The sequence below is a fragment of the Carassius gibelio genome, chromosome B5 (genome assembly GCF_023724105.1).
Source record: "Carassius gibelio isolate Cgi1373 ecotype wild population from Czech Republic chromosome B5, carGib1.2-hapl.c, whole genome shotgun sequence".
Lineage (NCBI taxonomy): Eukaryota > Metazoa > Chordata > Actinopteri > Cypriniformes > Cyprinidae > Carassius > Carassius gibelio.
Window position 1 is genome coordinate 9459371 of NC_068400.1, and position 16335 is coordinate 9475705.

Genomic DNA, 16335 nt, shown 5'->3' on the forward strand with positions numbered 1-16335 from the left:
GCATGACATTTCCAGATTACCCACCAATGTGTAAATCTCATAATATATCCTGTGAAATAATTTTGCGTTTGCTCTTTGGTGTTGCAGAGCCCAGAGCATCTGGAGAAAATGAGGTGAGAGTCTTCGTTGCCCTCTTCCCATATGATCCTGCAGTCATGTCCCCCAATCCTGATGCTGCTGAAGAAGAGCTTCCCTTTAAAGAAGGACAGATTATCAAGGTATGACTCTTAACCCTATAAATAGCAACATATATAATAATAGTAGACATGGAACAGTTTAAATTAAGTTTGCATATACTGTATGTTTTGAGACATATTAGATACATTGCTTTTAAATACCTTCAATACCACGACTTAGGTGCCCTTGAGCAAGGCATCGAACCCCCAACTGCTCCCCGGGCGCCGCAGCATAAATGGCTGCCCACTGCTCTGGGTGTGTGTTCACAGTGTGTGTGTGTGTGTTCACTGCTCTGTGTGTGTGCATTTCGGATGGGTTAAATGCAGAGCAAAAATTCTGAGTATGGGTCACCATACTTGGCTGAATGTCACTTCACTTTATGGCTCATATAGTCCGATAGTCTGAGGACAAACAGTGTGATATTCTGATGCATCTATTGTAACTCAATGAGATTTTTATACTGTAACAGTATAGTGGATATTTGCATAAAATGATATAGATATCAGTCATCACTCTGTTATATTAAGATGAGATTTAAATGATCCAAACATATAATACAATGATGATTGTGAGATGTTCTACAAAAGCCTGAGGATCAGATTTGATAGATTTTAACGTGGATTAAGAAAATGAAAATAATCAAATAAATCTAAGATGCAACAGTCCAGTAGGTCTTCATCTTGAAATATTACTAATAATATAAAAGTTATGGAGTAATGCCCACAAAACCTTATTGCTCTCATTATAGATGTCAAAAAATATCTCTTTGCTCTTTCTCAGTTCCTGTAGAAAGTTGATTGCAGTGTTTGTTTTCTGCAGGTTTATGGGGACAAGGATGCGGATGGTTTCTTCCGGGGCGAGGCGGGTGGCCGTCGTGGCTATGTGCCGTGTAACATGGTTTCAGAGATCCAGGTTGATGATGAGGAGACCAGAGACCAGCTCCTGAAGCAGGGCTTCCTCTCCACAGAGACCTCATTGGAAAAGATAGGTGCGTTCATCAGCGCATGCATCAGACTCACACATCTACACCTCAATGTCAGCTTTCACACCAACAACAGATGCCATGTTTGACAAAATATTTGTGTGTGGAGATCTTATTTGATTCCTGCTAGCATTAAACTCTATATAGATCAGCTGTAATCATTACAACTCATTAGCATAATGTCACTGATGGCTTCACACCAGGATCTTAAAGTGCTGTCATTTTAGCATAGCTGGAATCACTTGCAGACGCGAGATTTAAAATAGGCTTCAAGCTAACGACTGTGAGGACCTTAAAGGATCTTGAAGTGATGGTGGTGATATGTGGTGCTTTATTATGCAATCTATTAAGATACATGTAGTAGTCTTTATCTCATTTAAGGGCGAGATGCTAAATGTAATACCATTGCTTTTTGAGATTTTGGCTCCATAACATGACTTCTTTCAGACTTGTGGAAAGAAAGAATCCTAAATACACTTTCAAGTGTTTATTACACTTCATCTATTTCATCTTTATAGGCTTTTTTGTTTTTTTCTCCACTTGAGCAGCACATGCATACACCAAACTTTGGTTTTATTCTTATCAATCTAAGATATTTACAGGGGATTTGTTAAAACATTATTCACCTGATTTATATAAAATGAGATCTTTTTCTCCAAACATGGTGACAATGTATGTTTTTCTGGCAGAGTGATAAAAAGAGATATCAGGAATCTCCTCTGTTAAGAACGTACAAATGTCAGCAAAATGTGGCAAGAATTCGGAATTCAGATTCCTGTTCTGTTCTTTTTCCGTGTTGTTTATATCTCACAAGATTTTTTAGCGAATTGCAATTTTATCTCACCATTCTGTTTATATTTTGCATTTGCATTTTGCATCTTTTATTTTCTTGCCACTGCGAGATAATATCTCATGATTCATGATTGTTTTTTTTCAGCATTATGAAAGAAAAGTCTAAATTGTGACAGAAAAAGTCACAAATACTTTTTTATTTTTTTAACCCATGGCAGAAACAAGCTTTGACTGGTTTATGTTTCCCAGTCTATGTTTCATTCCAGATCTCAAAGCTTTGCCGGTTTTAAATTAGTGCCAAAGTGCTGTTGTTGTGCTGTGTGTGTTTTTGTGGTCACTGTAAGCAGTTCAAAGAGCGACAGAGGATCTTGTTTCCCAGAATGCTTTGCTGCAGTGGTGGATCAGTTCTTTCTTTCTCACTGCTGTTCCTCATTGCTGATGCTTATTCTTATTCTTGTTTTCAGCTTGATGCTTGTTTTGTGAGGTTTTGCTTTTCTTTTGGCTTCTCATTCATTCTTGTCTGCTACTTGTCTTTTTTTCCCCCCTCGTATCCTGTTTAAATTTCATAAAGACGCCCGCTCACATGCACAGCTTCCACGCCGCCCCGCTGCACCGCCGAAACCTAGACGCTCCAAGAAAGGTGTGTGTCAGCGCTCGCTGTCTCCTCCTGCTCTCTGAGATTTGGTTTGCTGAACTCACTCCCATCAGCTTTCTGCTTCTGCTTCAGGAACTCTGACCAAAGGGGGAGACCAACATTAGATGTTCTTCGTCTCTCTGGTTTAGTTTTCAACCACAGTCAGCATCAAATTTAAATTAACCTTTTTTTACCAAATAAATGTTCCTGGTCTTATTGTGCATGATTCATTGATTTATTCATTAAAGAATCCTGAAAAAAAATTATCACAGGTTCAAAAAAATATTAAGCAGCACTTTCCAGTTTCCAGCACTGATAATAAATCATCATATCAGAATGATTTCTGAAGATCATGTGACACTGAAGACTGGAGGAATGATGCTGAAATAATTCAGCTTTGCATCACAGGAATAAATAACAGTTGAATGTATTTTAAAATATAAAAACGTTATTTTACATCATAATGATATTTCGAAATATACGTTTTTCCCTGTGTTTTTGGTCAAATAAATGCAGCCTTGATGAGCAGAAGAAACTCTTGTAAAAAACATAAAACATAGTTCTGATCCCAAACTTTTGAGCGGTAGTGTGTAGAAACATGTTTTTGTATTAAGTGAGAGTGCCGCAGATGCTGTCAAACTTAAACCTGGAATGATTTCTTTAGATAAGTGTTTTCTAATGTTTGGGCTCACAGCCCCCTTTGGTCAACTCACCATCAGTGTGTGTGTTTGTGTGTGTGTGTGTGTGTGTGGCTCATAACCACTTCACTCATATTCTCAAAGCGATGTGGCTCATTTTGTTTAGTTCAAGTTTTCTTTTTCCCCGTGAGCCCGAGTGTCAATCAAGGTCAGGCAGCCAATCAGATTGTGTCTAACCCTTCCCTCCCCGCCCACTTCTGTCCTTTCCAGTGGAGTCGGCTGCGGTGTTAGACGACACGTCCGCTATGGACTCCTCCAGTCAAGGTTTGAGCTCCTCCTGTCCTGTCCTGCGGTTCTCTCTCATGTTTTCTAGCCTCATGTGACTGACAGTGTAACTGCATGCTGATGTACTGATGCAGCGCATGGAGACCTGCATCCACTCGCCCTCATCTCTGAACTAACCACTAATGATCTTTCAGTCTCTCATTGGACAGCTGAGCTCATGTCTTCTGTGATTTGCTTCACTCTGCATGTGATTTCTGTGTGTTTCTCTTGAAGAGTGTTCAGTGTTTATCATGCATGATTTTTTTTTTAACACAAATGCAGAAAGAGTTGTACATAATTAACATGCATTCTTGATAGAGATAGACTGAGCCTGATCGACTGAGTTTCATTCTCTGACACTACTTCTGTTACTGTACACACATCAACCTTTTAATCAGCTGTTTAATTAACTTCCTCGGCTAAACCGTTTTCAAACTATTCCTCTGCCATGACACTTGTTGAACTGAAACTGATAACCGTTATGAATAATGATCTAACATTATACAATAATGCAGAAATTAAGCTTACACATCCTGAAGTTTAATGTTCATAAGCGTGCATAGGGTGTATCTGTCTTACAGTTATAATGTGAGATATTAATTCAGTTTAAAACAGCTGTTTTCTGTGTTCTTTATATTGTCAAATTAATCACTTTGATGCAAGTTTATGACTATCAAATTCTACTTTCTTTTAAAAAAGGGCATTTTTGCAGATTGTTTTTCTAACCTTATAGTTCACAGCAAACAAATCAATTAATTGAAACACGCAAGTTCATAAAATCTGCAAATATTAACATGGTTGTAAATAATGCATAAAATGCTAGAATACATCTGAAGTAGTTTTTACTGTCAACCATCACAGTAGATTATGATATAATTGTAATTTCATGTTTTGAGGTTGTTTCCTTCATATTCAAGCTCAAATCATCACTCGATAAACCTATAATAGAGACTTAACAAATATATAAAATTTTCCATTTCAGATACGTATGTATTTTCTGCCATTTCTGTCCCTTTCTGTGTCATTTTCACCCACTGCATCTTTAAAGATGCTCGTTGTGTTTGACTTGCAGACCTCAGTCGCTCGGCGGGTCCGATGGGGAGCTCCAGACCTCGCAGGATGGTGGCCATCTTTGACTACGACCCGAGAGAGAGCTCTCCCAATGCAGACATAGAGGTGACATTATTACTGTGAGAAAAAAACTCCTTATGCTAGCAAACGGTCTAAAGCATGAGATTTTAATACACTGTTTGTCCAGGCTGAACTGACCTTCAGCGCAGGCGACGTTATCTATGTGTTCGGTGACATGGACGATGACGGCTTCTACTATGTGAGTTTCTTTCGTACCCGTTTCTCTCTCTGTCTGTTAGTGTCATCATAATAAATAGGAGTTCTGTGCAATGACACATTTGTGGCCATGCTACCTTTGAACTTATTTCCAAAGTGAATAATAAAAGTTGCTAATTACTTAATAACAGTATCTGAATTAGTTTTTTGCATTTTATTTGTTTTTTGTAAATATTGTAATAGTCTGTTTGCATAATAAAAAAATCACACAGGAAAAAAATAAATAAAAAAAATAACAGTATTTCGATGCTGTAGAGATCTGAGCAGATCTGTCAGAGCCAATGTTGGGGGCAATGCATTACAAGTAACGTAATCAGATTACATTTTCTCAAAAGTAACATATTATAGGTAATATGCCTATGCATTCCTATGCCTTTAATATTCCTAATATTCCTATGCCTTTGGCAAAATATGGAATTTGATTTAAGTAATTTCCAGGTCTGGAGGAGTATGGAAAAATATGAGCTTTTCTATTATTAAATATTTTTTTAATAATAGAAAATCAAGAATTTAATAAAAAATAAGTTTATTATAAAATAATTGTTTTCATGTTAGCTGTTTAATGATTGTCAAACACGACTGAATTAATTCAAGGTGCACTTTTAATTATGCAAAATGGTTTGGGCTTCTTCGAATGATATTTGTAGCACCGTATAACGGTCTTGAGGACCTTTGCAAAAATAAAAAATATACAGATGTTTATGTGTGCACAAGAAACCAAGAAACTTAGCGTATAGGACAATGCACACTGAGCCACCTATTGTGACATCAGAGGATGTGCTAATTCGGACATATTAGAGGTACAACTATAAGGAAAGCCACATTTTGAGCAAGTAGATCTCTATTAATTCAAGTGCATCCATGCTTTCACTTTATTTATAGTAAGATGGTAGTGATGCACAAAAAAATAGGTTAAATAAAACTAGAAATTGTAATGTGTAAGCATGCAAAAAATTCCCATGCACATGTGAATAGTTTGCAAAGGCACAAAAAGTTTATTGTGTGGATGCAAAAGACACTTAGAGAAAATCACTGTAAAAAACCCTGAAAAAATTAAAATATTGACAGATGACTTTGTATATACGATGAGTCCAACGATTAATCGCGTTTAATTGCATCTAAAAATAAAAGTTTTTGTTTACATATGTGTGTGCTTTTTGTATTTATTATTTATATATATAAAGACACATATGTTTTGAAAATATTTACATGTATTTATGTGTATATATTCCTATAAATGCTATCATATAAATATATTCAATATATAAACATGAAATGGTTTTCTTAAATATATACATGCATGTGTTTGTATTTATATAAACATAATCAATATACACAGTACACACACACACACATATTATGCAAACAAAAACTTTTACTTTAGATTAATCGCGATTAGTCGTTTGACAGCACTAATATTTACCAAATATAAAACTGAAAAAAGTGATATGGACCATTTATGTTAAATATAGTCTGAAAATCTACGGAGAGGTTTTGGAAATTTGAGTCTGGAAAAGTGTGGAATTTTTTAAAATGGAAAATATATACTTACCTAATGTTGTCATTCCAAACCCATTATTATTATATTATATTTTTCATAAAATTTTTCTTGTTTATTTTTGAAAAAGACTGAAAAAAGACGAGTTTTAAAGCTGTTGTTATCGAAGCAATTGTTTGTAAATGTAGGGCAAATGCACATATGTGGATCAGGGGAATAAAAATATATCCCAGAACCTCTCAGTTTGTGTACTTCTGTATTTCGAAACCCTGTGCACCGTCATGAATGACTGAGTAAAGCAGCAGTGCATGATGGGTATGTGTTGTTTTCAGGGGGATCTCAATGGACACAAAGGCCTCGTACCATCCAACTTCCTGCAAGCTTTTCCAGAGACAGAAGAAGATGCAGCACGGACGGAGAACACGGTGACGGAGAGCCGCAGGGATTCACAGGTGTGTGTGTGTGTGTGTGTGTGTGTGTGTGTGTGTGTGTTTATTGCATGCATCAATGTTGATCATTGCATGCGTTTTCCATTCTGCTCTGTCCATCACAGATGAACAGCATTAGTTTGTCCAGCTGTCTTTTGTTCTGCATGTCGTCTTATATGTGTTTGTTTTTATTTTTGCATGCTTTTCAGAAGCACAGGAGAGGTGTTCACTTTAAACAGTGACCGTAAGTGTTTCATAGACCTGCAGCAAACCTTCTCTGGCATCTCTAGATAAAATGACTGAAGATCAGTCTGAAGATCAATTATATAAAAACTATAGAAGTACTGGAAAGTTTTAGAGATTCAATCATTTTGAATCCAAAATGCTTGCACCCCAAAAATGTTTATTTAAAGAGATAGTTCACCCTTGAAAAATTTTGTTTTGTTTTTGTCAGGGTTAGGAACCAGTGTTATTTTTGTATTATATATTTTCTATTAATATTTTGAATTACCCTTTATTTTCATATTTTTCAGGTTTCATTGTATTTTATAGTTTTAGTTCTAATAATTTTACATGCTTCTGTCATTTTTATTTTTTATCATCATTACTACTATTTTTATAATTTCCTAGGATTCATTTATTATTTCAGTTGTAACTTTTGTATTCATTTTTATTTATTACCAGTCTGTCCTTTTAGCGCTTTAACATGATTTGTATTTTTAGGTGAACTGTCCCTTTAAACTCATGGTGTAAGCCATGCTTCATGAATTTGTTTTGTAATTTAAGATGAAGCATTTTATGATCATAAAGTCAGATGTGTGTCATATGCTCAGACTCGGGACTGCTGCTCGATTTTTTCTTCTGCTACTTTGTATTCCCATTTCGTACATACAGTATTAAATCATTTTAGTCTTTTTATTTTATACAACTATTATACAATTGGTTGAACGTTAACTGGACTTTTTTAAATAACAGCTTTAGAATTGTTGCCTGTCTACCTTCATCTTTCCTCTGTTTTTCTCCCAGGGGAGTCAGACAGAATCGTCTGAGCATCTTGATCCTCTGAGCTCCTCTCATCCAGGACTAAACCCTGAGCCGGACTCAGATCAGAAACCGTCCCTGAGCTCGTCTTCACCCGTGACCCCTCTGGTCCCCGACACCTCCCTGCCTCAGAAGAAGAAGAACGGGTTCTTCTCCAAGGGAAGGAAGCTTTTCAGAAAGCTGGGCTCCAGCAAGAAAGAATAACTGTGAGCCTGAAGATCTGCAGATTGCACTTTTTCTTGTGTGTCGTGTCAGTCAATCCAATAGAATCTTTCTCATTCTGTGATTTTTGCCATAATGATGCAGATTTACCAGCGCTTTCGTCTGTCCGACTGTTTCTTCTTTTCAAAAAAAGCAAATAATCGCAATACTTGTGCAAATAGGGAAAGGGTCTGAACCCATTAAAGCTGTGACTAGAGCTCATGCCTGTTTAAAAGCGATCAAATACTCATTTAAAGAGTAAAAAGATAGCAAAATATTCTAAATAAATGCTCCGCTATAATATAACCGCATCTAGACATGAATCTGCTAGTGTCTCAAACATCATCCTCTGAAAGGCAGAGCACACTTAGAAGACGGATGTTGAATTCTGGAAAATAAAGCGTGAAAATAAAGGGACAAAATCATTTTTTGCACTACATGTAGGGTCCAAGACTGCAGAGCTGTGTTCCTTCACCTGGTGTTATCCAGTTAAAGCTAGAATAATACACCAACTCAAATCATTACACATTCATTCATTCGTTTATGCTGGAGAACATCTGAATGATCGCCGACTGAACGAAAGCTTTCTTATTGTCTATATCACAATATTTCTGGATTATCTGATTAGTAATGTTGTTGTATTGTACTGAAAATAGGGTTTTGTTATATTCTACACACTCCTGTGTGGAAGCCCGTTTCTGCCGCTGAATTAAAATTAAAAAACTTTAGTTTAGAGTTTACATTTTACAGTTCTGACTTTTTTAACTCAGAATTTTCCAAGATATAAACTTGCAATTTTTAGGTATTAAGTCAGAATTGCAGTATGTCAATTAGAAATTGCAAGAAATAAAGTCACAATTTTTTTTTTTAAGCAATTCTGACTTTTTCCCTTGTAATTGTATGTTTATCTCGCAGTTCTGAAATTCAGTCTTTATTTACCAAACTCACGACTGCGACTTTACGTCACACAATTCTGACTGTATTTCCCAGAAATGTGAGATATAGTCTGAATTACAAATTTATATCACGCATTTCTGAATTGTGAGATGAAAAAGTTGTGATTATTTATTTATTCATTTATTTGTGTGTGTGTTGCAGAAAGGGGCTTCCATACCTCTGTGCTCATTTAGGCAATCGATTGCATTCTTATGCATTTTTTTTTTCATGTAATTGAAGATTATGCTTGCATTTGCTCAAAAAAAAAACCAGCAACAATACATATTTACTATCATTTCCAACTTTTTGATTAAAGTCGTTTGCATGCTAAACATCACATTGAACCGGAAAATGTTGATCGTTCTTTGTAAATGTAATATTGTGCATCTGATGATGCACTGAAGCTTTTATTGTTCGTAATGAACTTTGCATTTAATTCTGCTTCACCTTTTCTCAAACTCGCCGACCTGGATCTCACTTTACAATAGTGACATTAATAATTCACGAAACAGAGAAACATTGGCTTCTTTCAGCATGAGCTCTGTCTTCACTCTTCTTGCTTAGTTCCTGATTTCTTTTCCTCCGTTTTAGGAGCGTCGTAATACAGACACAGCATGTGAGCGTAACGCCACAAACCCTTCAACTTCACGTTTGTTTTTCTAGCGCCATCTGCTGGTTCTTGCTAACATGAAATCATTTCTCAGGTCGAAGCGCTCATCAGTTTCGCGTCTTAAGTCAGCTCTTGCTCTTCTCAGGCAAGACTGTCCAAACCACACGATCTTGCCAAAGCTTGAGGTGCTCTGCACGTCACCACAGCGACCAATCACAGAACGCCAGGCATTTACAGGGGCGGAGCTAGAACCCAAAAGCCCTCACAGACAGGAAGTAGGTGAAAGTTTTGACCGTTTCTCAAACTGGCAGAACAGAATATACAAAGAAAATTGTGCTTTAGCATTATTGCAGATTGTGTGTGCCATCAAACAAACACCCTTGATCATTTTTTGGGTCGTGATGCGCTGTACAGCCCCTTAATATCAACTAGTCAGGTGATTTTCCCCTCGCTGCACAATATAATCCAGACGCATGATGCGATTCCTGCCTCGGTGAAGCTGATGAACACACAGGCCACAGATCGTACCATCATAACTTCATATCCTAGGCCATAATACTAAAAAACTAGCCTTATAAGACCTTGTTTAGTCTTAACTTCAAGTTTACCACAGCTGTGTTTGTAATGACTGCATGCATGATGGGTTTCCATCTATACTCGGCCTTATTTATTCTATTTATGTGTCGTAATAGTTGCACGTAGCTTTGTTTGGCCGTGCGCGGCATTGAGCTCGCTGTATTTTTGTGATTTGAGGGATGATGTTTTCATACAGCCAGAACGAGACTCTATTCATGTGTCTGTCCTGAACGATGTTTTTTCTACATTTTTGTAATGCATTTTTTGGAAACTCATCTGTAAATACGGCTTCTTTTGGTAAAGTATTTTTCGGGTTTCTCTTGTGCATGCTGTTTTTGGATAGTGACACAGGCTTCTTGCTTTGTGGGGAAAGTCATTGAAGTGAATGACAAGACTTGTTGCAATATGTACTTTTTACAGAAATAAAGTATATTTTCACATAAAATGAGTTTCTGTTGTGATGGAGTATCATTCAGATTTTAGCATATTGTTATATATTTTAGTATATTATTATAAATATTATATGAATTAATTTTTGAGTCATTTTTTATATTTCATTTTTAATTTCAGTTAAAATATTTCTTTTTTTGTGGTTTTGGGGAATTTTTATGTATGGATTTTTAGTATTTATCAGTTGTAGTTTTAGTTGTGAATGAAACAAAAACTAAAATAATTAGTAAAAAAGTATATATTTTTATTTTATTTTCAGCTAGCATTTATTTTGTTTCAAGAAACACATGCCTTTGTGTTAAAAAAAACTTGTAATTTTATTTCAGGTTACAAAATTATTTTCATTCTAGTTTCAGTTTTCATTACCAATAATGAGCCTGATGCAAACACAAATCTGTTTTATTTGTTTCCATTTTATTGAAGTTGACATGCATCATACAAGACATTTTCAATGATTTTACAGCAACAGCAATTAGAGAAACCTGGCTTTAGTTTCTGCAAGCATGCGGCCGTCTCACGTGGACGAGCATTGACACTATGAGACGTGCACGGCTTTACGAAACCAAGCCAGTTCCTCTTTTCTCTCTTTCCTGTCGTTCTGTGTCGAGCGTTGTGAAGTTTCCCAGCAGCAAACAGTACACTCATCCATAAAGTAGGAAACACTACACTGTGGCGAGGGGTTTAGTAGTGCTTTCTACTTTATGGATGACTGCACTGTACATCCCAATGTCCAGGTGTCTCGGTGTCCTCTGGAGAAATGCTGGCGATCTCAAACTCCTCCTTCACATAAACACACACACATTTCCACTTCTGCACAACTCGTGAACCGCACCCAAACTCTACACAAACTCTTCAAACTCTTAATGTTTGAGGAAATCGAGTTTGACTGATTGCTATTTGAACATACGACATGCAAAACTTTTATTAGGTGCATTGTGCATGACAAATATACTGCAACATGCATTTTGTTGAATTGTGCTTAAGTTTATACAGCAATTTTAGAAAACAAGTTGATTAAAATACTAATTTTATGAAAGAATAATGCGTCATTGGCAAATGCTAGCGGTGGCGACACAAACGTATTCCTCACTTCAGACGGCAGCCATTTTTCTCAACATGAGTAAGCTTTTTCTTTCAAAAGAAGTTGAGCATTTTATTACAGATAATTATTTTTAAAATGCTCACCTTTTTTGTTTTTGCTGTCGTTTTGTGTTGGAAATAAAGAAACTACAATAATTGAAAATTTAGATTTCTTACGCACTTTTAGCAACTTTTGTTGACCAGGAACTGATGCAAATACATTACTTATAAAAACCTTTCTTCATATTTTCAATAAAAAAATAATAGTGAAATACAACTGACGATCTACTGAATTCCAAAAATTGATCTGAATTATTATTATTTATTTTTTTTGTGCACATGCATCCGAGAGAGTCCGACATAATGCTTTGCTCACAAATGTTACCGTGAAAAACGTACAAATATTTATGCAGAACATTAATACATAAAGTCGTATATCGTTATGTGCATTGATAACGGAAAAAAAAGTAAAAATACACAAAATAAATCGCTTCCTGTTTCCTGCGCATCCCAGTATAACGATAACCATACGTTACCCATCAGAACTTGTATTATATGGCTCGATTCAACCATACCTCTGTAGATCAAGACCAGTAGTGCCATATTTGCCTCTTTCGTCTTCTCCAGCGGTGTTAGCAGAGTTCTTCAGGCGTCTTCCTCTCCAGCCCAAGCAGAAATGGGCCTAAGACAGGAGAAGTGCTCGTATTTAACCCCGCTGCCAACCACGTGGTGCTCAACCACACAGGAAGAGGCATAACAGCCAGTGCCTCACGCCTCTCTTTCATTCGCTGCTCTTTTTGACCCCCGACTCATTTAAGCACATGCTAATTCGTACTACATACAGTATTCATGGATTCGCATTTCCTTTGCGGTGACGTGTTTTGAATTCTGCATTTATTTTACAGGTGCCATTGTTTCAATTGAGCCCGACTTCTCGAAAAATAGATATTAAAAACTCACATAAATGTATAGTTCATCCAAAAAAATAATAATTTACCAAACCTGTATGAGTTTCTTTGGATTCATAAAAAGATATTTGGAAGAATGTTGGTAACTAAAAAGTTGTTGGTCCCTAAATACAGTGGAAGTCAATGGGTACCGTCAAGTGTTTGGTTGACCAGCATTCTTCAAAACATCTTATTTTATGTTCAGCAGAAGAAAGAAATGTATACAGGTTTGAAGCAACTTGATGGTGAGTAAACGTAAAAAAAATAATTTTGGGGTGAACTGTCCCTTTAAGAGTCTCAGTTCTGGTTAATGCAAGTTTGTATTAATACATAGTGGGAACAGTAAAAAGCATGGTTTTTCTTGTCAATCACTGAAGCCAGTTCACGAATATATTTGTGCATATAGCAGACACTTTAATCCAAAGAAAAGAGGAAAACAACAAGTGATTCACCATAAAATATAAGGGATTCATCTAAAAACAAACAAGCAATTCATCTTGAAATACAAGTGCTTCAACCTAAAATACAAGTGATTCATCTTAAAATACAAGCAATTCATCTTGAAATACAAGTGATTCATCTTAAAATACAAGCAATTCATCTTGAAATACAAGTGATTCAACCTAAAATACAAGTGATCCATCTTAAAATACAAGCGATCCATCTTAAAATACAAGCGATCCATCTTGAAATACAAGCGATTCATCTTAAAATACAAGCAATTCATCTTGAAATACAAGCGATCCATCTTAAAATACAAGCGATTCATCTTGAAATACAAGCGATCCATCTTGAAATACAAGCGATTCATCTTAAAATACAAGCAATTCATCTTGAAATACAAGCGATCCATCTTAAAATACAAGCGATTCATCTTGAAATACAAGTGATTCATCTTAAAATACAAGCGATTCATCTTGAAATACAAGTGATTCATCTTAAAATACAAGTGATCCATCTTGAAATACAAGTGATTCAACCTAAAATACAAGTGATCCATCTTAAAATACAAACGATCCATCTTAAAATACAAGCGATCCATCTTGAAATACAAGTGATTCATCTTAAAATACAAGTGATCCATCTTGAAATACAAGTGATTCAACCTAAAATACAAGTGATTCATCTTAAAATACAAGCAATCATCTCGAAATACATGTGATTCATCTTGAAATACAAGTGATCCATCTTAAAATACAAGCAATTAATCTTGAAATACAAGTGATTCATCTTAAAATACAAGTGATCCATCTTAAAATACAAGCAATTCATCTTGAAATACAAGTGATTCAACCTAAAATACAAGTGATTCATCTTAAAATACAAGCAATTCATCTCGAAATACATGTGATTCATCTTGAAATACAATTGATCCATCTTAAAATACAAGCAATTCATCTTGAAATGCAAGTGATTCATCTTAAAATACAAGCAATTCATCTCGAAATACAAGTGATTCAACCTAAAATACAAGTGATCCATCTTAAAATACAAGCGATTCATCTTGAAATACAAGTGATTCATCTTGAAATACAAGTGATATATCTTAAAATACAAGCAATTCATCTTGAAATACAAGTGATTCAACCTAAAATACTGTGGACTCATCTTAAAATACAAGTGATTCATCTTAAAATACAAGCGATTCATAATAAAATACAAGCGATTCATAATAAAATACAAGAGATGCATCTTAAAATGCAAGTGATGCATCTTGAAATATAAACAACGCATCTTAAAAGACAAGCGATCCATTTAAAAATACAAGTTATTCACGTTTAAATACATGTGATTCATTTCTAAATACAAATGGTTCATCATTAAATACAAGTGATTCATTTTAAATACAAATGATTCATCTCAAGGATTTAACCAAATATTTAAAACTGGGGCACCAAACGTTTATGCAGAATGGTCGAAATGAACATTTAAATGAAAAGAAATGTGCTTGATGACTATTTCCCCGGTCAGCATTCATTCTTATCTTGCCTTCTGTTCTCCTGAGCTCTCTCAGTTTGATCTCCCATTGCTTAACAGTTGCAACACGAGAGGACACGCCGAAGCATGTCTCTTAAATCCCCATCAGAGGGAAGTGAATTATCAGGCGGTGCAAGATTGTGTGTGCGGGGGTTTGTGTCTAAGCAGAATCCAGATCAGTAGGCTCAGTTTATTAGTGAACCAGCCGGGTTATTAGTTCTGAAAGGGTGCTAAAATGAAGTGAAGTTGACTGAAAGATGAGAAATGCAGATCTGATGTGATCAGGCACAGGAAGGAGACATTAAGCGACTCAAGCGTGTTATTTCCTGTGTGCAGCACCTGCAAAGAACTCGGCATGCATGCATGAGTCTGTTGAGCAGTTGCATGTAGTCTCTAACTTATTTTACAAAGCTTTTAATAACGGCCTATTGCTGTCAGATGTATTTTGATGATTGCATGCTTGCATACGAGTCTAACAGCTGTGGCTGAAGGGATGTCGATTCATGAGAATACAATAAGAGAGATGAATACTGTCTGAATGTGATTTTTAACCCAGAACACTGGAACATTGTGGTTTTAAGAAGGTCTGCTCTGTTGCTTTAGCGGTTTATTGACATGCACATGATGCTGCAGGTTTAAACCAGCATAAACCACATCGCTCTTCTCTTTCTTCTTTGTATCTGAACAAGGGCATCAGATATAGCTCGGGTATGAAGGCTCTGAGCGTTTAATTTCATACAGGGAACACCGGCCAGGTTTCAATTCCCCAGCTCACATTATCAGACCAGCCTTTCAAAGTCTGTTTGCAGCCATGACAACCTGACACGGCCAGAGCCAAGCCGGGGATTTTTTTTTAAAGTGTGTGTGTTTGAGGTCAGAGCCGCATGGTTTTTCAACAATTAAAAAAAGCAGAGTGGAAAAAGGTGTGGTGAGAGAGATGTGATCTGAAGTTGACTCTCGTCTCGTTTGGTTTCGCTATGACACATTTACCCGCCTGTTTTAATGCCTTTGTCTTTTAAAAGAGGAAAAAGTCTTGAGAATGTAATGTTTAAAAATTCTATTTTTTGTATTGATGCTGTTTTAAGATTAGATATTTGGATTAAAAGTATTTAAGTATTTTTATGTTAAAAGTATACATTTTAAACCTCTGAAATGCACAAAACTTTACTGTTCTTAGGCCTAAGTTTAAGTATGTTTAAATTTAAGTTTCTTTTTTTCTGAATATTCAATGTCTATATAGTTTTAATAAAATGTATGCATTTTATTTCATTTATTTTAGCTGAGATAGCTTAAGTAAAATTATTTTGTTTATTTTACTTCAGTTTATATTGTCATTTTTAATACAATATTTTATTTATTTATTCATTTTTAGCTAAAATTGATTAAATTATTTAAAAAAAATATTTTAATGCATAGACAGAACATTTATTTTAATGTTTTATTTATTAGTTTTAACTCAAATAGATACAATTTAATAATTTTATATTTAATTTTGTTTAATAATGTTTTAAAAATTTTATAACACATTATTTTCAATTAATGTCATAATTAAATATTTTATTCAAATTATTTTAAAAAAAAATTAGTTTTTAGGTTTAGGTAACTGTAATAACCCTGTAGCAAATAGCATTAGTTAAGACTTAATGGAAGTTTACTTAGTCATGTTTAATAGAATTTTACTAACCAGAAATTGGCTA

At 35.3% G+C, this 16335-nt stretch overlaps 1 protein-coding gene across 6 annotated transcripts in view; it reads left to right on the forward strand.

The window, feature by feature from the left end:
- Positions 1-10632, forward strand: part of LOC127957802 (peripheral-type benzodiazepine receptor-associated protein 1) — a 96148-nt gene extending 85516 nt beyond the window's left edge. For 4 of the 6 annotated variants that reach the window (XM_052556475.1, XM_052556476.1, XM_052556480.1 and 1 more), the window contains 8 exons: positions 88-218; positions 997-1165; positions 2523-2591; positions 3494-3547; positions 4620-4723; positions 4806-4877; positions 6725-6844; positions 7847-10632. In XM_052556475.1, coding sequence (XP_052412435.1) covers positions 88-218; positions 997-1165; positions 2523-2591; positions 3494-3547; positions 4620-4723; positions 4806-4877; positions 6725-6844; positions 7847-8065 — 938 coding nt within the window. In that variant the 3' untranslated portion in view covers positions 8066-10632. The remainder of the gene's footprint in view (positions 1-87; positions 219-996; positions 1166-2522; positions 2592-3493; positions 3548-4619; positions 4724-4805; positions 4878-6724; positions 6845-7846) is intronic. The other 2 variants (XM_052556479.1, XM_052556478.1) reach the window with 2 other exon arrangements.
- The last annotated feature ends 5703 nt before the right edge of the window (positions 10633-16335 follow it).